Source organism: Ochotona curzoniae, unplaced genomic scaffold (assembly GCF_017591425.1).
Source record: "Ochotona curzoniae isolate NIBS_2020 unplaced genomic scaffold, NIBS_Ocur_1.0 contig_2210, whole genome shotgun sequence".
NCBI lineage: Eukaryota > Metazoa > Chordata > Mammalia > Lagomorpha > Ochotonidae > Ochotona > Ochotona curzoniae.
In genome coordinates this window covers 40,018,867-40,045,061 of record NW_024465369.1, presented here as the reverse complement: position 1 = coordinate 40,045,061, position 26,195 = coordinate 40,018,867, and the positions used below count along the sequence as shown (strand labels likewise).

The window sequence follows — 26,195 nt, the reverse complement described above, 5'->3', positions numbered from 1 at the left end:
ATGGATAAGTCAGTAGATCCTGAGGTCACCTTCACTTCACCTTCAGAGGTTGAGCCTTACCCAGCCTTACCTTCTGCAGCTGAGCCAGAGGCCATGGATGAGACTGCAGCTTCCCCTAAGGAGATAGAGCCTATCCCTACAGAATGGGAATCTCCAGCTGAACCCCTGGAGGCCCTTCCGATCACCCTTCCGTCTCCACCACGGCTGAAAGTGTCCGCTCAACATCCGGAAATGACTGTGGGTTCCAAAAGCCAACCCCAAGTATATTACCTGACTCCATCTCCTACTACAGAGGGTGTCATTTCTTCGGAGCCCCTAACCCAACCTCGAGAGCCACTTCAAGAATCTGTAGATGAGGAGGCAACGGTCCCCAAACCAGCTCAGGAACAGGCTCCGTATCTAATATTACCCAGGGTCACCTTTCAGCCTTTGAAGCTGCAGCTGACTATAACTCCAGGACCCAGTGTGGAGGCTGAACATTCTACAGCCCTGAAGACCACAACAACTCTGGACTCTGAGATTTCACATCCAGACCAGGTCCAGACTCACCATGCAGCCCTGCCCAAGGTCACAGTTGCACATTGGGACCTGGGAAATACCCCAACTCCAGAACTCAATATAGAGGTTGACCAGGCTCCAACCACTCAGGAGACCCCTGTGCAGCTTACAGAGCCATCTACAGAGGTGGGAGCTCAACCTCCAGTGTTGCAAGAGGTGGCCGTTCCAACGCCAGCTCCACCTCAACCTCCAGTGACACCCAGTGTCACAGATCAGACCTTGAACCTACCACCTACACCTACCAATGGTCCAGAACCCACTGCAGAGGCTGAGCATGCAACCGCCCTGAAAGAACCTACAGGAACGAGTCCAGATGCAATTCTGACTCAGCATCTAAACCCGAGTCCTGCTGTGGAGGTCGAACATTCTACAGCCCCGAGGAATGCCAAAACACCACCTCCAGGTGTCCCTGAGGTGACACTTCCACAGGCAGAGCTGGTTCAGGCGCAGCATCCAAACCTGACTGAAGTCACAGTTCAGGCGTTTGATATTCAGCTGGCTTTTCAATCCAGAATTGCGGAAGTTGAATCATCTCCAGCCCTGCAGAAGACCTCAGCTCAGCCTCCAGAGCCTCCATTGGAGGTTGTAGCTCCAATTCAGCATATAGTGCCAGTCAGTGTCACAGTTGAAGCTGTGAAGACAGAAATTTTCAAAATCCCAGAACCCACCACGTTGGCTGAACAGTCTACAGCCCTGGAGACTACATCAGCAGCACCTCCAAGGCATTCTGAGGTGCCACCTACATATACAGACCGGAGCCAGACTCAACAAGTCACAGGCAATCCTCTCAATTTATCTACAGAGGTCAAGCCTACAACTATTTCGGTTACTCTAACTCGGCCACCAGAGCCAACTAGTGATATAGTAACTGTAGCAACATCAACCCGAGTCACGGGTCAACCTTCAGATTCCCGAGTCATGGGTCAGCCTTCAGATTCCTGAGTCACGGGTCAGCCTTCAGATTCCCGAGTTACGGGTCAGCCTTCAGATTCCCGAGTCACGGGTCAGCCTTCAGATTCCCGAGTCACCGGTCTGCCTTCAGAGTTGGAGCCTATCAAAGCTCCAGTCCCTGCTCCAGAGGTTGGCCCTTCTAAAATCCTGAAGACTACAGCTCCACCTCCAGGGCAGTTTCCAACTTTGTATCCTGAAGTCAAGGCTGCTGAGTATGCTACCCGGCTAACTACTTTCATTGAGTCAAAAGAAAGCACCCCCAACAGCACGGACATCTGCGAGCTCTGTACCTGCAAAAATGGAATGCTGTCATGTACCAATCTCAGCCCGTGGCAGAAGCTCCACCAAGTGCCTGTGCCAGGATCCTTCAGTGCCCACAATGACACCTTCACCATCTTAAATTTCCAAGGAAACGCTATATCCTACATTGACAAAAATGTATGGAAAGCATATTGCTGGGCTGAGACTTTGATTCTCAGTGAAAATTATTTGACTGAATTACATAAGGATTCATTTGAAGGCCTGCTATCCCTGCAGCACTTAAATCTTGGTTGCAATTTACTCGCAGAAGTGAGTTTTGGCACATTTCAGGTACGGCATGGAATGCATTTTTTGCATGTGATAAATCTTGATCAGAATCCATTGACAACTGTCGAAGATCCCTATCTTTTTAATTTGCCAGCATTAAAATATCTAGACCTCGGAAGAACACTGGTGTCAATCAGCACAGTTGAGAACATCCTCATGAAGTCTCTCGAACTGGAAAAACTGATCTTACCGAACTCCATGGCCTGCTGCCTCTGCCAATTTAAAAAGGATATTGAGGCTGTCTGCAAGACAGTCAAGCTGCACTGTCGCAGTGAGTGTCTGAGAAACAATCTTGTGTACCAGAACCAACGACGGGGAATCCCAAAGCGGAATTCCTGAAGATACTGCAGGCCCGGAAGAGGAACACTAGCACGAAATTAATTATTGAATCAGAGAATTCAGAGAAACATAAGTTTGGCATTCTAGACTCTACAAGTGAGCGACTAGACTTAAATGAAAAAGATGTTATCAGTTCACTAAATTACGTATTGCCTTATTTCTCAGGCAGCAGTGTAGAAGACATAGAGTCGGTGTTACTACCCTACATTAAATTGTTCTTTTCCAGTCCACAAGAAGATAGATCTGTGGATCACTTGAAAACCAGTCCAAAAGACTTCTCTTTAAAATCTAATGAACGTAAAATGAGAAAGATCCACTTTCTGAAAAATTTGATAAACTACAATATTGAACAAAAAATTCATGAGATTAAAAAAACACAAAAAGCTGCCATGCTGATGCAGCAGGAGACAATCAGGAGGAGAGAGAACGCGCGCCCCCTTGTGGAGGGCACCGTGCAAGGCCGGCTGAGAGCGCAGGAGCCGAGGAGCAGGAGGAGCTTCATGTGGCCCAGAGGCCCTGGCACCTGGTGGCCAACTCCTTCTACCCAGAGCCCCCACTCACAGAGGAGCACAATGCCAGGGACGCCTCTTCCCTGAAGAGGTACATCGTGGGCAGGCCGTCTGCTGCAGCCCGTGCAAAGTCTCTCTCTGAGCCAGAAAAAACGTTGAATATTTTAAAAATAGCAAAAATTAGGACAAAAAAGACAGAGGCAGCAGAACCAAGTTTATATGATGGAGTGAATTACCGCTTAATTGATCCTCATGCTGTCTTTAGAACGTCTAAGACCAAAGTGGGAGCAGAACCAGAGTCCAGAGGGAATTACCACCTGAATAATATTGATCTCTCTCCAGTGTTCAAAACCAAACGGAGACTGAAGATGAAAAGGAAAAATCCCATCAACACATGGAGCTCTGTAAAGAGGCCTGCGTTCCTCGCCCTACAAAGTCTCATTGATTCCCCTCCCCAAGAGCCTTCTCCCTCTTCTGGAGACTCGAGTTGTCAGGATTTTCCTTCTCGGAAAGTGATAGCTCTTCCAGTACCACATGCAGAAGACATTCTTGAAGCCAGCCTTGCTGCAGCAAATAACTTAGGAAACACTGTGCCAGAAGAATCTCCCCCTGCCAGCACAGCCCAGGGGCATCCATTGGCCACTGGTTCCCCTGAGATTGCCCCCACTGAGAAAATGCAATGGGGGAACCCTAACATGGGCAGGGACATCCCCTCCATGCCTACAGGCATTACTTACCCCTTGCAGTCATCCCCAGGGGACCAACTGAACCAGCAGCTTCGGTCCCTCATCCCCAATAATGACGTGAGAAAGTTCATTTTAATAGTTATCAGGACTCTGCAGATGGACTGTGCGGACCCCCAGGTGCAGCTGTCCTGTGCCAAGCTCATCTCCAGAACCGGCTTCCTCATGAAGCTCCTCAGTGAGCAGCAGCAACAAGTGAAGGCGGCCAAGGCAGAATGGGACACAGACGGCTGGAAAGAAGAGGACTACATCAGCGAGAGCCCAGGAGGCCAGACTGATGCAGGAATGATCGAGCCAAGTGAGCTCAAAGAAGTCCCAAGATACAGCCTTAACAAAATACTCATCATGGCAATATCTGTCACTGTAGCTGTGATGATCTTAATAACGGGAGCCTGTCTCGTTGGGATTTACTCTCACAGGGCAAGAGCCGACGCCGAGGAGGAGGACATAGGAAAAGGTCTAAGCGACCTTTACGAAGATTCCCTCAAGCAAAGACGCGAGAAGAAGCAGGTGGGCTTCTTGGTGAGGTGGCTGCGCTGGCTGAAGGGGTGAGCGCAAACCCCGCCGGGCAATGAGCCAGAAGGAACTGGCTCAAAGGTTGTATGATGAAACCTCTGACGAGGAAGCAATCTTCGTGAGAGGGGCAAGCATGAGCGAAGGCCCGGGCGAGATGGCGGCCGCTGAGTCGACTGCCGAAGGAGAAAGCGAAGCCCCTGAGGAGGTGCTCACCGAGTAAGCCCTTTTGCTGGGGCTGCCTCCATTTATAAAAGCACTTCCCTTCTAAAAATAAAATAAAATAAAATAAAATAATTTAGTTTATTAACAAAAAAGAAAATGAGTTCTGATTATCTAACAGTTATGTTTTTAATATATTTACTGCTAGGCTTTTGTGAGTACTATTATTTTCCCATTATCATTCAAACAAAGTCTTTTTGTGTCATCTCTCCCCCATCCTCAATCCCTGACATTTGCTCTCACTCAAATAAATCTACCAAGAATATACCCAGTCCCTTCCCAGGCAGATTTTTCCAACCGTGCTAGCTCACTGTGGTCACTCTTGGCTGTGAATTCTTACAGAAGCGATTGCCTCCATCTCATTTCCTGTTGCCAATTATTTTTCATACACTTTTGACTTATCTCTACTTATACAGAGATTATGAATTGTTCAAAAGCTGCACTATGTCTCATACGTCTCATCACCGTCAGTATCTTTCTTTTGAGAGACCCTCAGCCAGAATATATTGATTGTCTTCTTAAAAGAAACATAGCCACAGCACAGTCAGAAATCAATTGGCCTTACAATCTTCTTCCTGCTGCAGCCTGAATACCAAGGAGGAATAAAAGTCAGCTATTCCAGTTGTGTTGAAACAGATGAGGACACGGGAGATTTCTTACCTGGAGGATTTAGGATTTCATACTGAAGCTTGTTGAAATGAATTTGAGTTATGTCATTCTTAACATCAACCAACCAAAAATGAATAAACTGAAGAAATAGGTTTGGCTATCCCCCAATGTGTTATTGCTAGGGACTCTTTAGTATAATGTGGATTAGGACATGTGACCTACATGTAGTGTAGCAGTGAAAACACTCACACCACTGAAGAATCAGACCTATTATATATTTTTCTGTTAAAAGAAAAAACATCTGGGCCCTCCATGGTAGCCTAGTGGCCAAAGTCCTTGCCTTGCATGTGCCAGGATCCCATATGTGCACTGGTTCATATCCTGGCTGCTCCACTTCCCTTCCCAGGCTAGTAGTGACCTGGGAAAGCAATCAAGGATGGCCCAAAGCCTCGGGACCCTGCATCCATGGTGGAGACCCAGAAGAGGCTCCTGGCTTTGGATGGGGTCAGCTCAGGCCATTGTGGTCACTTCTGGAGTGAACCAGTGAATGGAATGTCTTTCTCTCTGTCTCTCTCCTTCTGTCTACAAATCTGACTTTTCAATAAAAATAAATAAATCTTTTAAAAGGTGCTGATTAGCAAAAACTTAAATGGGTCTCATTGCTTATATTGACTCTCATTAAGCAAATGACCAATGCTCAACAACATGCTATTTTATTTTCATCTCATAAGACTTGACTCATTATGGCTTTCTCTAAGATTTGAGGACACCGCTTAGAATCTGTGTAGCATTGCTTTAAAAAATGAATTAATGGGATGCTGGACTGTCTGACATTGTCTGTACCAGCAATGTCGGGGTAAACTTAAATAAGACTGATGGAATTATGATTCCTTATGAAGAACTATACCACTGTAGTAAAATGGAGCAAATCTGTCAGGGGGTGGGAGTTTGGGGGAAAAATCCCAGTCTATATGAAATTGTAGCACGTAATTAAAAAATTCAAAATAAAAATATATTAAAAATTGACTATTATAATATCTTCTTCTATTTAAATATCTTAGAGCAGAACCAAACCAACAAAGTATGCTATATGTACCCTCTTCTCTCATCTAACATTTTGATATTTGAACCAAAGATACAATCTTAAAAATTATTTTTGAAAGTAATTGACATCATTAAGCCATGCTAGAAGGTCTGAGGCATGGCAAAGTTAACATGCACAAAGCTGAACAAAGATTGTCTCCTACTGTTGTAGGGTTTTTGATCCCGAGTACAGCAGCAACCTCAATTCTTGTCTCACAGAAAGAAGAATTTTCATGCGGACACAGTTTAGTTTTAAAGCAAGTTTTATTGGAAAAGCTGAGAAGAGGAGCTCCTGTCCTAGTATGTGAGGGGGATTCTAGAGAGAAAGAACCCTTACCTCCTGCCATGGGGCAAGAGGAGGAGAGAAAAAGATGCTAGACCTCTGCCATAGTGGCAGCAGGAGGAAAGAAAGAAAAACAACCCGAATTAATGGTGGGGAAAGTGTCTTAACAGTTCACCCCAAAGGGGTTTCTCCATAAACAAAGGAAAATTCCTGTTTTCCAAGGTACGTGGCCCTGGGACAAAAGGCCCCAAAGTTATTATCAGCCAACTCGTCAGTCCCTTTTTAACAAATAAAGAGACCACTCTGAAACTACCTCCTTCCAATGGCCAGAGACGGAACTGGGCTGGGGCTTTAGGTGGGGAACTTGATATATCAATACACCCTGCCTCTTGGGAAAGCATGTTCTTTTTTTAAAAAAAAAAAAAAGATTTATTTATTTTTATTGGAAAGGCAGATATACAGAGAGGAGGAGAGACAGAAAGGAAGATCTCCCGTCTGATGGTTCGCTCCCCTAGTGCCTGCATCAGCTGGAGCTGAGCCAATGCAAAGCCAGGAGCTCTTCCGGGTCTCCCACATGGATGCAGGATCCCAAGGCTTTGGGCCATCCCCGACTGCTTTCCCAGGCCACAAGCAGGGAGCTGGATGGGAAGCGGGGCTGCCGGGATTAGAACCGGCGCCCACAGAGGATCCTGGCGTGCAAGTTGAGAACTTTAACCCCTATGCTATCTCGCCGGGCCCAGCATGTTCTTGATATATTAAAATATGCACTTGTCTCTTGGGAGAAACGAGCTCTGGTTAATCCAAGACGTGGTGGAGAGAATACTCTTTTATATTTGAGAAAAAATGATGACTCAGGGACCCAGAATACCCTAACTGCCTATTACCCAGTCTAACTCCTCTCACACTACCACCTCCGTTTGTTATCGTTCTGATCCAAAGCATTGTTTTCTGTTTATTCTGATGGCCTATATAAATGTATAGTTCTAAAAGGTGGATTATAAGACTTACACCAAAACCCAACAGTCTGCTATTCCTACCACTGTCGCAAAAAATGCAAACTGTTTTCAATTGGTTTTCTTTTCTCGCTAGTGTTAGTGTTTGTCACAATATTTTAAAATTACTATGCTTGTATTTCTACTTCTTTGCTTTACTTTGGAGACCTATTTACTCATTTAAGAAAATCATTTCAATCCTTATAGTGCACACTATCTCATACACACATATCACTCCCTATGCCCATTAATAATTATTGAATGGTTGCTCATAAAATAAACACTCGGTGCTTATGCTATTGTGATTTTTTAAAATCTCATTCACAGCAGAGTCATATTGTAAACTATAATAACATTTCCATTTCATGTCAATTATCTTATCGATGCATGCTTTTCATTGATTCAACTCTAAGTTCTTAGCCAGAAGTAGAAATGTGCCTTCAACAGATTCAGACACATCAGATAATCTCTGCATTTCCTCATCTTCCAGAGAGAAATAACTCCAGGAGCCTTTTATTCAGCATCTTTTTTAGACTGCTCTCTAGGCCAATAGCACATTTGTCTGAAATCCATTGGCTTCCTGTCAGTTTCATCCTCAGAATTCTCTTGTCCTCTTAGAAAAGTTGAAACTCTTGTTTAGATTCCATGACAAAGATTCTATACCAGCTTATTGATTTAATGCTCCTTTGTTTTGGTAAAAATTTCCTGCTTAACCTCTAAGCAAGAATACTTGAGACATCTAACGTCAAAAATACCAGTTCCAGTAACAGTTAAGGTCCTCGCCGTGAACGCTCTGGGATCCCATATGGTTGCCGGTTCTAATCCCAGCAGCTCCACTTCCCATCCAACTCCCTGCCTGTGGCCCGGGAAAGCAGTAGAGGACAGCCCAAAGCTTTGGGACCCTGCACCCACGTGGGAGACCTGGAAGAAGTTCCTGGTTCCTGGCTTTGGATTGGTGCAGCACCAGCTGTTGCAGCCACTAGGGGAGTGAATCATCGGACAGATCTTCCTCTCTTTCTCTCCTCCTCTCTGTACATCTGCCTTTCCAATAAAATAAATGAATCTTTTTAAAAGAACTAGTTCCATCTTCACACCTTCCTCGTGGTTTGGCTTAACATAGAATTCCAAGAAATGCTCTACCTTTATTTTCTAGAAAATTCTGCTCCTTTTTTTCAAGAATTCCTCTTATTCTTAAAGCTTCGTTGATTTCTAACTTCTTTTTCTAGTTCAATAGATGCCACCTCTTCTGTGGAATTTATTAGATCCTCTTCCTATTGCAGGCACACAGAGTTCTCTCTTGTACCCCATGAAGTCAGCATGGCTGGAGGTTTATTTTGGCCAAATAATTTGAGAAAAAATGAGTTTCACTATCTCTGGATGGAGGTATTTAAATGCTATTCTCAATCCCCAGCCTTCCCTCCTTCTCTTAGTGATAGTAGTTGCATGGATTGATGTGAATTCAGCTTGGAATACTGAGCCCATATGGAGAATAGCTCAGGAGAGTCATTGGAAATGAAATAACTTTAATGAGAAACCCAGGCTTGGGAGTTGTTCTGTAACATAAACTATGTAATCTTGGTGCACTTGACTACTGGTCCTACAGTGAAACATTTAAAAAATCAACAGGACACAGGTGGCACTGTCTTAAAGGCTGACAACCAGTGCTGAGGAAACCCATACCAGAAGATGCAAAGGCGGTTTTCCTGCTGCAGGTTTCTGCAAACTACATGGTACAACTGTGAACAGGAAGACAGACCGTAATATTAATCACCTTGTTCTTTCCAAGTTAGAAGTGGAAAGCATAAAATTAAATTCTGCACTGAGTTTCTGGAGGTATGACACAAGAAATAGATGGGATCAGGAAAGAACTGTTCAGTCTTTACGTGGGAATGAAAAGGATGGATATAAGTGAGTTCAGAGATTTGAAGATATGTTAGAAAGAAGAGGCAGTTCAATTCTAAATGCAAGCAGAAAAAGATAGAAATGAGAAGGTCTTAAAACAAAGGAAATTGATTAAAACTCTGTCTATATTGCATGAGTTTTGTTGTTTTCTGTTACTTTCATCTCTTCAAAACACTTTCTTCTGATTAAATTCTTCAATTACTTATAGGTCATACAGTAGCATCGTTTTCTACTAGAAGATTCTTGATTTTCATTTCTTCAGCTACACATTAATCATTTAGTAGCATGTTATTTAATTTCATGGTGTTGCTAATTTCCTTTTTTCTTCCTGATATTGATTTTGTTTTGTTGCTTTTCATTTAAAGGGATGTATAATAACTGTGTAATGGAGACTGTCATATCTAGTAACATGTTATTTAACTTTATGGCATTGTAAATTTCTATTTTTCTTTCTGATGTTGATTCTGTATTATAATTTTTCATTTGAGGGGATGTACAGTAGCTGTGAAATGAAGACTAACATATCCAGATGTGAGGATACAATGTAGTATGCATTTCTACTTCCAAAGATGGACTTACAATGAAACTGTTTACTATATCTTGACAGTAGGATGCTGGACTCTCTGCCATTGTCCATGCCCGCAATGATGGACATATGACCGTGCATGAAGAACTATACTTTAGTAATGATGTAGAGGAACTAGGTGGGGGGGGGCGGAATTGGGGCATGGATAAGGGAAATACCAGGAGACTGTGGAACTGTATCATAAAATGATAATAATAATAATAATAAAATTTTAATAACTGTCTTAAACAAGGATCAAGGTAAGAATATATCTACCATTTTAATGATCAAAGACTCATTCTCAGATCATCTAGTAAACTTTTTGATTGAATAAAATTGCATAAGGGATTCTAAGTTGTACTTTTCATATAACAAAACGTCAAATTTCTGCATTCCTCAGAGAGTAGTATCTAGTCTCCTGCTTAGGGAACGTAAGGCTATCAAGAAGCAATCTTCAAGAAGCAATCTCACCCAGGTGGAGGAAGGAGAGCCAGGAACATTTGCTCTCATTGTTATCCAAAATGACATCTTGTCCCTGAGCTGAGTGAGATGCCCCAAGGCTCTGCAGATGGTAAAACTCCATTCTCCTGTTCAACACAGAAAAGTCAGCAGTTGTCATCTCCCATATCATAGTTCTCTCATCTTCCTGAATTCATCCTTGCTTTGTCCCTTCCTTGTCATTTTGGCCTAATTGCAGGTGGGAATAAAGGCGTACGTGTGTGCTATCTGTCGTGTTCAACTAGAAGTCAAGCAGGGTAATTTCCTAATCTCCCTACTTCCTCTCCTGTGCCCTAAAAATCGAATTCATCATCCCAGCCAAAATTATCCTAACTTAATTCCTAGTACTTCCTTATTTGAAATCCTCTGATGGATTTCTTTGCGTTAGATTAAAAGTAAATCCTCTTATCACCGGTTTCAAGTCCACACATGCTCTGAGCCTTGTGTATGTTTCTGATCACATTTCATGTTATTTCCCCCTCATTAACCGACCATCCGAGCCCATTGAAATCTTGGCCATACCTTCAAGTGGGTGGCATAAGAATTGCCCAGCCACTTCTAACTAGTTAAGAGACCACAAATGGGAAACCTTTTACCTGCAGGTTTCCACCCAATAAGGAGGGCGTCAGGAAACTCAAAATCTCAAGACACTTCCTCATGCCTTTGGTGTCTCTACCTTTCTCCTTTCAAAAGGCACCTCTCCCATCTCTCTGGCTCTCTCTCTCTCTCACTCTCTCTTACTCTCTCTCACATGATGCTTTCCATGCTCAGTTGGTCATCTCACAAATAAAACTTATCTGTATGCAACCAATTCCTGACTTTTATTTCTATATCAAGCTGAGAAAATAACCCACCAAACTTTCCTGGTAACATTAACCATGGTTAAGCCACTCTGGGGGCTGGTATTATGGCTCCACAGGATAATCCCCTGCCCTGTGGCATCTGAATCCTATGTCTCTAGGTTGTGTTCCAACTGTTTCACTTCAATTCCAGCACCCTGATTATGACCTGGGAAAGCAGCAAAGAATGGCTCAAGTCCTTGGGACATTGAACCCATGTTGGACAACTGTAGCTTATGAAAAATAGAAAAAAGAATCCATAAAAAAGAAATAGTTTGGAAGAAGGCAAATGATTTAGCTGTTTTGATTAATCCAAAGGAAGGTAAGAGGAGAAAAAAGATGTGACCCTTAGGTCTGTGTACTAACAGAAACACATACAGATATTCACCAAAACACACAGAAAAGAGGTTCATAGTTATCACACGTGCTAGCCAAGTAACAAAAAAAAATTTGAAATATTTATCAACACAATTTGCAAAACAGTGATGATAGTGACGATAATTATAGTTGTCATTGCAGAAGAGGCAGGGGCTTCAGGTGCTGATAAAGTTCCATTTTTTTATGTAAGGGGCAGTTAGGTAAGTCTGTTCAAAAATTTTGTGAAAAACCCATTGTGATGTTGCTATGGACTGAATGTTGATGTCACCCGTATGTTGAAATCTAATTCATATGCTGAAAGCTAATTACCAGTGTTAAGGTATTTGGAAGGTGTTGGTTTTTGAGGATGCACCCCTCAAGATCAGGATCAATGGCTTTTGAAGAGATCCTGGAGAGATCTTTTGCCCTTTTTCCCAAAAAAAGTTACAGAAAAAATTCATTCATCTACAAACTGGTTTCTCACCAGATATCAAGTGTGTCCCTTGGAATTTCTACCTCTAGATCTGTGAAAAGTAAGTGGATTTTATTCATAATCATCTAATCTCTCATGTTCAGTTGCAGCATCCTAAAAAGAAGAAAGCAGAAATGCCCACAGGATTTGTATGCCTTCTTTATTTGTTACAACTCAATAAATATTTTATTCTACAAAAAGTTTGTGAGATGCTCTGTGGGAATGTTACCAAGTTCCACAACTGATCCAATGCCTTCTGCATCCAAGGATCTTCAAAACTTCTTATAAACTCTAAGGTTACAACAATGCTTCAATTAGAAGGAGGGCTACCACCAGGATAGATGTTACTCACAGGGGCAGAGGCTTGTAACAGATCTAGGAAGAAAAAAACCTTAGGACAACAGCAATAAACAGTTACTCAGTATTTGTTCTGTGTATAAATATAAAAATATGTGTTTGGTTTACATTTTTGTCAGCTGTTTGTTACAAAAAGGCTTGGAAAAGGGCCCGGGATCGAACCCACAAACATGAAGCTGCAGGACAAGATAGACTACTGGTAAATAATTTTTAACCTTTACTTATCTTATTTATTCCTAAAGGACACTTTCTTCAAAGGGTTGTGAAGTCAGAAAAGAGTGAATTTCCCAAATCATAGCTTAAAAAAAAGAAAAAGTTTTAATTTCTAATTGGAAAGGCAGATTTACAGAGAGACAGGAAGATCCTCCATATGCTGATTCACTCCCCAAGTGGCTGCAACGGCTAGAACTGAGCTCACTTGAAGGAAGGCGTCAGGAGCCTCTTCTGGGTCTTCCATGTGGGAACAGGCACCCAAGGCTTCTGGTCATACTCGACCGCTTTCCCAGAGTACAAGCAGGGAGCTGGATGGGAAGAACTGCTGGGATAGGAACCAGCATCCATATAGGATCCCAGCACTTGAACGGAGAGAATTAACCAGTCAAGTCATCATGCCAGGCCCCAACACATAGCTTTGACCCTGGAAAATCATGGCAGTATAGGCATCAACACTTAAGCTCTCCAGTCACTGTACTTTCCAAAGCATTGTCCAACACACTGATGATTAGAGAGTTAGGCACTTTAGACAAAACAAAACTGAAGGGACAGGAAGAAGCACATGGATTTGAATGTATGGCCTAGTCTCACCTACTCTGGTACAAGAATGTGTGGCCATTTCAGGTCTCCTTGAATATGCTTGTTCATGTACCTTGTACAAGCCAACTCACTTATGTAAAGATTAAGCAACAAACGTAAGCCTCGTGTGAAACATTGAACGTAGAAAAACAATGTTTTGCAAAGTTATCTTTAAAAATTCTTAAAAATGATGAAACTTTGGAAATTAGCCTGCTTTCTCTAAATCTAATAAAGTTTTTTTGTTCTGTAGCATTGGAGCAAATTGCTCTTTTTCAACTGAGCACTGGACTGTGCTTTAGGACCCGTGAGAAAAAAAAAATATATTGTGAGAAAAAAAAATATATTGTATCTCTGAATATTGGGATGATACAAAGTAAAGCAAAGCAAAGTAATATGTGCAGCAGAACTCGAGAACAAGCAGATGACTGAAAGCTTGCTTGGGACACTCTGCCTTGAACAAAACCAGGTCAGAGGAATGATGATGAGGGAGGAACTGCCAGTAATACTGACATGTCCATCATTCTCTCTCTTGGTCCCATCTGCAACTCCTCTCTCACACTCTCTCTTTTTCTCTGTCTGTGGTGGTTTAATTAACATTCATTAGATGTATACAGCATGAGACCTCACAATATTTTAAATATAGGACATAATCTTCTCAAAGACTAGCTTTACAATTTTCCAGATGGGAATATATTATTAGTGGGTAAATCATCAGTCCTTTCTCTTAAGAATTGCCATAACTCTACAAATGTTCTTTCTTTTTTTTTTTAAGGTTTATTTATTTATTGGAAAGTCAGATATACAGAGGAGGAGAAACAGAGAGAAAGATCTTCAGTCCAATGATTCACTCCCCAACTGAGCGCAACGGCTAGTGCTATGCCGACCCAAAGCCAGGAACCAGGAACTTCTTCCAGGTCTCCCACACGGGTGCAGGGTCCCAAAGCTTTGGGTTGTCCTCGACTGCTTTCCCAGGCCACAAGCAGGGAGCTGGATGGGAAGTGGAGCTGCCGGGTTTAGAACCAGTGCCCATATGGGATCCCGGGCATTCAAGGCAAGGACTTTAGCTGCTAGGCACGTCGCCGGGTCCTACACATGTTCTTTCATTTGATTTCCGGAACACTCAATGCTAAGTGTGGCCTGGGGTAAGACCCTCAGTGCCATCACTTGTAAAGAGTAGAGTAGCTCCTGGCTCGCAGAGTTGCCCATTATTTAGAAAGAGTCCTGGCAAATAGTAAATGTGATAGAAGTATTTAGCAAACAGACACATAAATAAAACTGTTGATGCCTTCTCGATGAATATTTAAGTATATGAATATTTAAATATTTAAAGATGTAAAGAGTCTTTTCTTAAGTTTCTGTGTTTTATAATGTCATTCTGCTGCTTTGTCATAACAAAGGAAATGCAACAAGGCTTCCTTCCAGATGCTATACGCTTTATTTCATCATCTGAGCCAATTTCCTCAGCCATTTCAGCATTCCCACTGAAGCTGCTTTTTAAGAACCAGGTTAGCAAATCCCTAAGACATTCACCCATCTACACCACATTCTTCAGCTTTTAGGAATAAAGACCTTTCTGCAGATCCATCACAATGAAGAGTCCTGTCAAAATAATTGTCCTTGCCAGTCATCGCTGCATGTAACAGCTAGCCAACTCTCACCTTATTTATAAGGCACCACCTACCAGGTCCCTCAAAGTGATGAGAAAAATCAGTAAGAAATAATAAAACACACAAATAGAACAGGCCAAAGCTAACTCTCAAAACTGTACAAATGCTACTGATTCGAGAAGGAAATGGAATAAGAAGGCATCTTGGGCTGTACGCCAAAGAGCATCAGCACAGTGATTGCATGAAAAAGTGTGTGTATTAAATTTTGTCTGTATTGCCGACATTTTGTTAAATGGCTGCATTGAGCTACACAGTAATCTGCACTTGTTTGTGATTGTTTTCCCTTGTGCTTTGGTATTTTACTTATATATTTATGTTTTGCTGTTTTAAAACATTTTATTTTTGGGCCCGGCGCGATGGCGCAGTGGTTAACATCCTCATCTTGCACGCCCGGGATCCCATATGGGCGCCAGTTCTAATCCCGGCAGCCCCGCTTCCCTTCCAGCTCCCTGCCTGTGGCCCGGGAAAGCAGTCGAGGACGGCCCAAAGCTTTGGGACTCTGCACCCGCGTGGCAGACCCAGAAGAGGCTCCTGGCTTCGGATCGGCATAGCATCGGCCATTGCGCTCACTTGGGGAGTGAATCATCGGATGGAAGATCTTCCTCTCTGTCTCTCCTCTCTGTATATCTGACTTCCAACAAAAATAAAATAAATCTTAAAAAAAATTTTTTATTTTGAGTCTCAGTTCTTTCGTTTCCTGGTATTATGACAAAAGGCAGGTCGTTCTAATTTCTTACAGATCCAGTGAGTTTATCTGTTTAATACTGAAGGTACATGTTCTTCCTCTCACACACACTTCTTAGAAGAAAATCATGTATATGAAATCTGCATAAAATATGTTCTAAGGCCTTTTCCTACCTAGAACCTATGCAAATAGTAAAGTTCAAATCATTTGTTTTTTTTCCATTTCATTGACATTCTGCACATTTATTCTAACACATTATATTATGAGTTATTTGTAAAATTTTATAAATGAAAGTTACATATGGCCTAAATAATCTTAGGCCCTTTATTGTGGATCATAAGAAAAGTTATTTTCAGCAACCAGCACAGTAGTGTAGCAAGCTAGTCCTCCACCTGTACTGCTGACACCCATTTGGGTACTGGTTCAAGCCCCAGCTGCTCTACTTCAAATCCATCTCCCTGCTTACAGCCTAAGAAAGCAGCAGAGCATGGTTCAAGTCTCTGGGCTCCTGCACCCATGTGGGAGACTTGAAAGAAGCTCCTGGTTCCCAGCCTCAGACCAGCCCAGCGCTGGCCATAATGGCGATTTGGGGAGTGAACCAGTGCATGGAAGATTTCTTTCTCTCCCTGTCTTCCCCCAAATGACCACAATAGCCTCTTCCTCTCTCTCTGTAATGCTGACTTTCAAGCAAAATAAAGACAAATTTTCAAAGAAAAAAAAAAAACTTTTTAGAAAAAAAAAAGAAATGTTCTTTTTTCAGCTAGCCTGAAAATGATCGAATCATCCCCCCCATCTGCCAAGTGGTAGAACTTGAGTTCGCCTCTTATGCCTTTACAGCAGAACTGAAAGGGAGAGTTAAAGGCCAGGAGTTTCATTGTAAGACTGTTCCTGTTCACACTGCTAATCATCACTGCCAGTCTAAATCTCTGGCAATTTAATAAGGTCGCCAATGTAACATAAACCTCGTCGCTGTGAGCTGAAAATTCATTTGCTCAAGCGCTTATCTCCAACGCTTCAGAATGTGACTATATTTGGAGTTGGGACCTTTAGGGAGGTCATGAAGGTAAAACATGGTCATATGAGTAGGCTCTAACCCTGTATCTGATCTGCTTGTTGTAAGAGTATGGGACGTGGACAAACACAGAGGAAAGTCCACATAAAGAAGTAAAGGAAAGATAGCTACTCACAAACAAAAGAGAGAAACTTGAGAAGGGAATGTTTTCAATACCTTGATCTTGCACGTTTGACTCCCAGAATTATGAAAACATAAGCTCCTGGCATTTAAGCAAGCCAGTCTGCGATATTTGTTATGGCAGCAAGCAGCAAACTGTACAGGCACCTCGATAAGACCTGGATCCTAACTTAGTCACAAGTGTGCGCTCGGCCACCTTTGCATCTCCACTGCTGCTAATGCTTCATGTAGCCCATCAGCTAGCCTCGTTCCAACCCTTCTTTTCCACTGTTAAGGTTATTCCAGAGGCTCTCTAAAAATATCATCCTACTCATTAGGCTGCTTACTGCCTGACCCCTATTTTTTCCCTGCAATTTGCTTCTTGTACTTCACCCTGTATAAAGATTCTCTATCATATCAAATGTGTCTGTACCCTATGACGCCATCTTATAACCTCTCAATAATAAGAATTTTAAAGAAAAATATTCTACATTGCCTATGACTTTGTTTTTGATGAAAATATCGACAATGAAAGCACATATAAAATAAAACAATGATGAACTATATTTCACCATAATTAAAAGTTTCTGTTCAGCCCTAAATGCTTTAATAAAATCAACAGACTAGTCAGAGACATAGAAAATATTTAAAATACATGCATCTGGTTAAGGATGAATAATATGTATGGATTGTCTAAATTAAAAATAGGAGACTTAGGGCCCAGCACAGTGGCCTAGAGGCTAAAGTCCTCGCCTTGAATGCACCAGGATCCCATATGGGCACCGGTTCTAACCCCGGCAGCCCCACTTCCCATCCAGCTCTCTGCTTGTGGCCTGGAAAAGCAGTCAAGGATGGCCCAAGTCCTTGGGAGCCTGCACCTGTGTGGGAGATCTGGAGGAAGGTCCTGGCTCCTGGCTCTGGATCAGGTCAGCACCAGCCAATGCAGTCACTTGGGGAATGAATCATTGAACGGAAGATCATCCTCTCTGTGTATCTGACTTTGCAATATAAAAATAAATAAATCTTTTTTTAAAAATGGGAGACTTAATGAGGAAGATATTAGAGAGACTGATTAGTCATTAGCAAAATACAAATTAAAACTAGGAGACTGGTACACTCACTAGAATGACTGCACTCAAAGACTAACAGCATCGCATGTTGAGTGATACGATTAAGTAGTCACAACTGCCCTACTCTGCTGGTAGCCTGTAAAGCCATGCCTCCAAAGAGAAGCTACACAGAAAGGAAACACATATTCACAGGGCATGTGTTATCAGGTGCAGCCAAGTACAAGTCGTGAACAACCATGGGCTGGAAGGTACCTAAACAAATATCGAGGACACATAAGCCACAGGAGGGAAGAAGAGGAGTGGAAATCCCGATTCTTACATGTATGTGTATACATGCATACAAGTACACGCATGAGTGAGTGAGACAGAAAAATCAAAATGAGGCGCTGGATGTGAAGGACCGAGTTCTGGTTTACAGCTAAGAAATTGCTCTTGTTCAGTTTTTATAAACTTTCTTGGGACAAAAACGGGCTTCCACTATTATTTTCACAGGAAAATGTTTCACTAGTTAGAACTGTATGAAAACTAAATAAACAGTTGGTTAATTGATATGAGATTGTTACTTGAACTGTGGCAATGCAGCAAGGTGGAGGAATCCACCATGGGGGGAGGGTTGGAGGAGGGGAAGGGGGAATCCCAGTGCCTAAAAAACTGTGTCACATAATGCAATGTAATAAAATAAAAAAAAGAAGAAGAGATTGTTCATACATGTATGTATATGTTGAGCTTTTATTGTTTTAACAAAGAATGATCCATCTTATCAAATTTTGTAAACTATAGCTGCAGCATGAATTTCTCCTTGGCAATAGAATAAATGACAGCTCTTCTTATCCTAGACCAGGTTCCTGTCCATGTCCACTGTCGCAATGGGGGTAAGCCGCGAAGGGCTTATCAGATTATGCAGTATTATGAAGTGCATACTGCTCTCATCTGACTGCTTTTCAATCAGACCTCTCATCTTTTGCCAGATGTAAACCAGCTTGTATAAAAGAGCTTTTGAATACATGGCCAATGCATTTTTTTTTCTGTAGGTTTTATTGCAATACTTTTTAAATAATGAAATCCAAACTTCCCTAATGTAATCTCTATAGGCAATCTGCACACATATAAATGACACAAGTATACAATTTTTACCTTTATATTAAACATTCAAATGTGAAAAAGTTAGCAATGATGTGTTTTAATTTCTATTAGAATTTAGACTACATAGTTACAGTCTTCTCATTTCTCAAGGGTGGAGTGGATAGAGCATTGGTGTTAAGAACAAAATGAAGGGATAATGGCTCACAGACAACAGACAATGATACTTTTCTTGCCTAATATCCAGGCTGTTGGTAGGGAAATATGCACAGTACTTTGGAAATAAATTAGCAGTCATGATGCCCAGGTTGAAACTTACTACCATGACAATGGTTGTATCTAAAACTTTTATTATTGTTTTCAGATAAACAGAGTATAGTGTGTACATGGCACAGTTATGATCTGTATTTATTTGTAGTATTGCTAAGTACTAGCAAAAATATAAATAGAGAAAAGGCAAATTTAAAAGAATTGTTTCAAGTTCATTATTCAACAGTTAGTCCTTGAGTACCTATGATGTGGAAAGCACAGCACAGAACATCGTATTAGAAATAAATGAGAAAGTTTGAGATTGGGGAAAGCAGCAGGTAGAAAAGAAAGAAGAGGGCCCAGTGCAATGGCTCAGTGGATCCAGGATGCCATATGGTTACCGGTTCCATTTCCCATCCAGCTCCCTGCTTGTGGCCTAGGAAAGCAGTGGAGGACGGCCCAAAGCCTTGGCACATGGGAGACCAGGAAAAAGCTCCTGGCTCCTGGCTTTGGATCAGCTCAGCTCCAGCTGTCATGGCCATTTGGGGAGTAAATTTTCTCTCCATAAATCTGATCTGCTTTTCCACTAAAAATAAATCTTTAACAACAACAGAAAAAAGGGCGGGGGGGATAAGAAAAGAAAGAGGAGTTAGCTAGTTGCTTACTTAGATACCAAGAATCACAGAATGGGAAGAGTGAATTCCTATACTATGCTAATTTAAGGTTAGCTGAAAAACAGCAATTATTGCCAAACAAAATGTACAAGTGAAAAATGATTTTAAAAATCTCTTTTGATTAGCTGAGTTTTATCTCTGAAATGTTAAGGTACTTCTGTTTAGCAAATCCCTTAATGTAATTCATTAAAATATTATATTAAATGTTAAAAATATAATCAGACATCAAGAAAAGGATAAACAAACTTCTTTGTAAAATATAAATAAAAACCCCTTAGTGCAATGGAGTACACGTATTAGAAGCTTGCAGTTTAATTACAACTATTATATGCTTGCCTCTTAAAATGAAGAACAAAGCATGAGAATCAGTTAGCAACATCATTTTATGGTCTGCACTGAGATTTCCTAATGGGATAAGGGAAAAAAAACACACAATGAGGAAGCGATAACATCACTGTTTATGGAAGAAATAACTGATTCAGCCAAGAAATAATTAGAACTAATAAAAGTCTTCCATAGGGGCCAATACAAACATTATTGGATTTGTAATGTACTGGAAATGATCAATCACAAAATAGAAAATAGATCCCACCAAGAATAAAAATAACACACATGAAAGCGAATGTGACATAAGTATAAAGACAGATCATGTCATTTTTATATTTACCTTTTTTCTCCATCTGAAACTTGTTTTTTGATCATGATGTTAAGTAGATATCTGATTTTTGCTTTACAAATGAATATTCAATTTTGCCAGCAATAGAAAAAGAAAGAAAGATAAAAATTACATACAAAACTCCTGAATGGAAACCCTCAGAAATGTTAAAGATTTTATTAGACAGGTGAGGGGATATGTGTGTGTGTGCAGAGATAGAAAGAAAAAACAAACAAACAAACAAAAACAGGGACATACAGGGAGAGACAGAGCACCCATGTAGTGTGTACCACTGGAACAGCCACAATGGCCAAGGCAGGCCCAGGAGCCAGAACCACAATCTCTCAAATGACAGGCAAGGAGCCCTTGTTTGAGCTATTATCACTGCCTCTCAATGCTTAACAAACATCAATGTCAGCAGCTAGAGCTAGAACCTAACCTAGACACTTAGATATGGAACGGGAACATTGTAACTACTAGACCAAATCCTGCTCCCCCAACATTTTGAGAATGTGGATATGTAGAGTTTTCCCAAATTAGTGTAACAATCTACCCAAATCACTTTCAAGAGCATGTTTTTAAGTTATATAATCTGATTTTTAAATTAAAGTACAAAATGGAAAACAGCTATTGAGTGTTCAAAACAAATATCATGAAAGAATAAAATTTGGCCAGCAAAGAATAAAAATACTTATAAAAGCTACAGTAATCTTTAACCAATAGTATGATCTTTGAATTAGTAAGGAAAATGTATTAATAAGAAATTTTATAAATATGTTTATATTTATATTAATAAATAATTAATAAATAATTTATACAATACAGATTTAAGCAACAATTTAGAGGAAGATCAAATGAAACCATAAAGTATAAATAATTTGGTGGATAATTTTAAAATCATGGAACAGGAAGAAACTTTCTGTGAAAAACAAAGGCATAACTTCAGTAAAGAGAATGATTAACACATCTGTATGCAAAAACAGTAAGACTCTGTCCAAAAAACTATCACACAAATTGGAAAAAAATCAAATCCTCAAAGAAAAGAATTCATTTATAATATGCAAAGTACGTAAAACTTAAAATCGTCCAATGAAGGTAAGTTCTGCAAAGCAAGAAACGAAGGATCAAAAAATCCAAAAATAAAGAAACAAAGACATAAACAATTTTCAGAAGGAAACAAACAAAGCAAAAAGATGTTAACGTTCCCGATCTCATTAGTAATCAGGAAGATATAAATTGAAACGCTAACAAAGGAAAATTTCTCCCCCAATTATTTTCAAGAACTGTCACTAAGGTTTAGCTTGGACGAGAGTTTTAAGGGATAGAGCCCATGCTGCATACTGCGTCATAGCATAAAATCATAATGGCTTTTTGGAATCACATTTAACAATATCTATCAGAGCTAAAAACATGCATTCATTTTGATACGGCCATTCCAGTTTTAGGGATCTGTCTTGGATACCTAACTACCATACATGTACTATAAAGTCATATAGAAATAAATCATTTCTGCATCACCTGCAATGTTGAAAAACAAAAAACATCTCAAAGGACTACCAATAAGGCAAGAAACAGGCTAGAGCAACGCTTACCTGAGCTGCTTTGCAACTGTTAAGAAGAATGTAAGAAAAATCCATATGTATTTCTACAGAAAGATTGCCAATATATTTTAAGTCGAAAAACAGTGAACAGAGCACTTACAAAGGCATTTCATATGTGACCACAAGAACTATCCATTTCTCCACAAACTTGCAGAACTGTGTAGATGGATAGACTATGGATAAGAAATATGTATGTCACAATAGCAACGCTGACTTTGGAAGAAAATGGAAAAAACAAAATATCCTTCCCTTTTCAATTCTTGCCTAATATCATTTAGAATTTTAATCCTGGGAATTTATTAACTTATTTTCAAGTTAAACAAGCAAAAGCCGCTTGTCAATATAATATTTGATTTGTACACAGTTTTAATCTATTTTGTAGATAATTCTTCCTCTGAATGATTTCTTTAGGCCAAATCATTTCCATAGATGATCAAATGTAGGTTCAATTCCAGAAATCAAGCAGCTCACTTACTTTCCCCCCATTTTTGTCTCCGATTCACCGTGCTGACTAACCCACAAATTATATTTACTAAATGACTTGAACAGAAATCTAACGTTGTCCCATAACACAGAGAGATGAAGGAAATCACAGAAGCCTACCTTGGAATCGCTGTTACCGATTCTGTGATCACAGCATCTGCTTACTTCAATAACTTTCAGCACCAAGCAGCCAAACGCAAGAAGCATTGCTGGTCTCAACACACTTGGAATTAACAATGATCAACTACTGCTGCTATTTGCTCGTGGTTTAAACCAAAAGCGTGATGCTGAAAGAAAAATACTGATTTTTTTTTTTTTAACCTGGGAGATAGCACTTTTGATGTGTCTGTCCTCAAAACTGAAGACAGAATGTTTGAGGTTGAATCCACAGCTGGAGACACCCACTTAGGTGAAGAATTTGACAATCAAACCGTCAGTTGTTTTGTTGCTGAGTTCAAACGCAAGCATAACAATACGAGTGATAACAAGAAAACTGTCAGGTACCTGCACACACTTTGTGAATGAGTTAAACGTACCTTCTTGTCTAACACTCAAGTGAGCATTGAGGTAGATTCTTGCAATGAAGGATTCAACTTTGCCTCCATTGCCGGTGCTTGATTTGAAGAGTGGAATGCTGACTTTTTCCATGACACCCTGACCTCCACAGAGAAAATCCTTCAAGATGCCAAATTAGATAGGTCACAGGCTCACGATACTGTTCTGTTGGCTGGTTCTACTAGAATTTCCGAAATTCAGATGATTCTTCAAGACTTCTTTAACAGTGAGGAACTGAGTAAGAGCTGTTGCCCATGGTGTAGCATCTAGGCCGTCACTCTAACTGAAGACAAATCTGACAATGTTCAAGACATATTGCTGTTGAATTTCACTCATCTTTCCCTCGGTATTGAAACTGCTGGTCGAGTCATGACTGTCCTCCTCAAGTACCTAACTACCCTCCCTACAAGCCGACTCAGACCTTCACCACTACCTATTCTGAGAACCAGCCTGGGATGCCCACCCAGGTTTATGATGGTGAATATGCTTGGTAAGGTTGAATTCATGGACATGTATCCTGCACCCTGCATGGTGTTCATCACATTGCAGTGACTTTTGATATTGATCCCATTGCAGCCTCATTGCCTCTGCTATGGATAACAATACCATCACTAAAAACATGGATCATTTGAGCAAAAACGATGTTGAGCATATGGTCAGGAAGCCTAGGAGTATAAAACTGAAGATAACAAGCAGAGGGACAGGTGTCTCTTCGGAAGTCCCTTGAGTCTTGTGCGTTTAACATGAAAGCAACTGCTGCAGACGAAAAACTTCAAGGTAGGACCAATGATGAAGATCAGTAAAAGATTCTCTTTTCTTTAAAAAAAAGATTTATTTATTTATTGGAAAGTCAGATATACAGAGAGAAGGAGAGACAGAGAGGGAGATCTTCCATCCGATGATTCACTCCCTAAGTGAGCGCAACAGCCAATGTTATGCTGATCCGAAGCCAGGATCCAGGAACTTCTTCTGGGTCTCCCACGTGGGTGCAAGGTCCCAAGGCTTTGGGCTATCCTCAACTGCTTTCCCAGGCCACAAGCAGGGAGCTGGATGGGAAGTGGAGCTGCCAGGATTAGAACCGGTGCCCATATGGGATCCTGGGGCATTCAAGGCGAGGACTTTAGCTGCTAGGCCACGCCACCAGGCCCAATAAAAGATTCTTGAAAAGATGCAATGAAACCATCAACTGACTGGATAGGAACCAGATAGTAGAAAAGAATCTAAACAGCAGCATAAAATGCTGGGCCAAGTCTACAATCCTGTCATGATGAAGCTGTCCCAGAGTGCAGGAGGTGTGCTAGAAAGAACATCTCAGGACTTCCCTGGTGGGGAAGCCCCTCTATCTGGCCATACTTCCTCAGCGCCCACCACTGAGGAGGCAGATTAAGCCAACCACAGTGCAGAGGTACCATCGTGCCACACAGTAAGAACAGACGACCCTGTAGCAAATGCTGTGGTGGATTTAAAGTTCTGCTGCTATAGTAATTCATTAGGCATTCTCAATACTTGAAGATGGAATGTGTGCATAGGGAAAGGAAATGCCACTGCACTTTACAAGCAAAGCATCTGAGTGGAAAATGCGATGTCTTAAATAAGCCTGTATTTAAAATGGGGGGAAAAAGAAATTTTATCAAAATCACTCGCCATCTTTCTAAAACACGGCATGCGTGCTGCCCCTTAGAATGCCAGACGACAGACATAGGTAGCCTCTGTATTTTCCCATTACCACTTGTTAATGTGTTAAACGTGTATGCATCAACACATCATACATTACTTGATAATCTTCTAAAATCTGTCATGCTTAACAAGAATAGAGAATTGTTGTTTATATAAAGGGACAAATTTCATGAATTGAATATATCCAGTTTCAGGAGCATAATGATACTGCCCATCCTACCCTCCCTTGCTGATTTTGAAAATTGTGGATTTATAAGCATTTTCTTTAATTACTCTCATTCAACAATATGCCACCTTGCAACACTTGGGGGCAGTATTTCTTTAAAAAAAATCCCATGTCTTAAATGCTAATTTACTGAGGCAGTACAATAAAATATCTTTTAATGACATGTCAAAATTAAAACAATTTAGCATCCATGTGAACTATAACTCACAGCCTTTGGGAGAAAAAGCACAGTGTTTCATTTCAGGAAACACTTGAAAAATTTCTCAATCAAGAAGTTTATGGGCTAGCACAGCTGTGGAGACAGAGTAGAAAAAACAAGTGCATGGTGCTGGCCCTGGCTATGCAAGCTGTCTTCCTGCTTCAAGCAGCTGAAGGATCACACCATCATGTAAATGGCAGCAGCAATTAGTTGAGTGCAAAGAAAACAGAAATGGTACTTCACCACCCTAATAAAGTCCATTTGGGAAACATGTAAACGAAGGGCTGTTTCCTGGGAAACAGGCAGCAGGAATTCTTTCAAAGAACTCCTCGCCCCATGGTTAATGTACTGACTTACAGAATCATCACTTCAGTACGCAAAGGTTCCGGAGTTATGAGTAGATATCCCAGTACTTGTGTTTCATGGTGGTTCTAATGGCATTGATTCACGGGTGAAGGCAAAGGTCAATGGGAATCCTTGCTCCAGTGGGCTGTAAAGATAGACTATATACTCTGCAGCAGGAGCCAGAGGTACTCGTACCTTAAATGACTCCAAATGTATGTCAGATGGCCAAGCTGACGAGCCTCCTTCCAGCACCATGGTATTATGAATATCTACTGAGTCCAAAACACGCCAGGCTATCTTCAGCTTCAGTTAGCCCACTTATTTTCTTCTCCCAAGTCTGAGAGATTGATTTTGGTTCTGAGCCACAGGTTAAATAGAGTCAGTATTAAATTGGAAGTTCTTACTACAGAACCTGTGCATTTAATATTGCATGACACATTGCTTTTTACAAAAGGTCAAATTGCTGAATAATATTCATGGAGCTGAGATTCTAATCTTCCACTTCTACTAAACCTTCTCCTTTAAAATTTTTGTCAATATAAAGAGAGCAGATTTCATGTGCTTCATATATAGTATTGTAAGCAGATATTACTTCCCTATCTTCCTACCTTCCTCCCTTCTTCCATCAATCCTTCTTTCTGTCCTTCCTCTCTTTTTTCTTTTTTTCTTTAATGTTTGTAATAACA

General features: G+C 40.9%; 1 protein-coding gene and 1 pseudogene across 1 annotated transcript; both read left to right on the top strand.

The window, feature by feature from the left end:
• LOC121150832 (leucine-rich repeat-containing protein 37A3-like) lies at nt 1-4,468 on the top strand. Its single transcript, XM_040972005.1, is given in 4 exon segments — nt 1-1,480; nt 1,529-2,386; nt 2,389-2,908; nt 3,211-4,468. Coding segments are annotated over 4 exon segments (3,888 nt in total). The 3' UTR covers nt 4,241-4,468.
• Nucleotides 4,260-24,449, top strand: LOC121150831 (annotated as a pseudogene).
• Nucleotides 24,450-26,195: the final 1,746 nt, after the last annotated feature.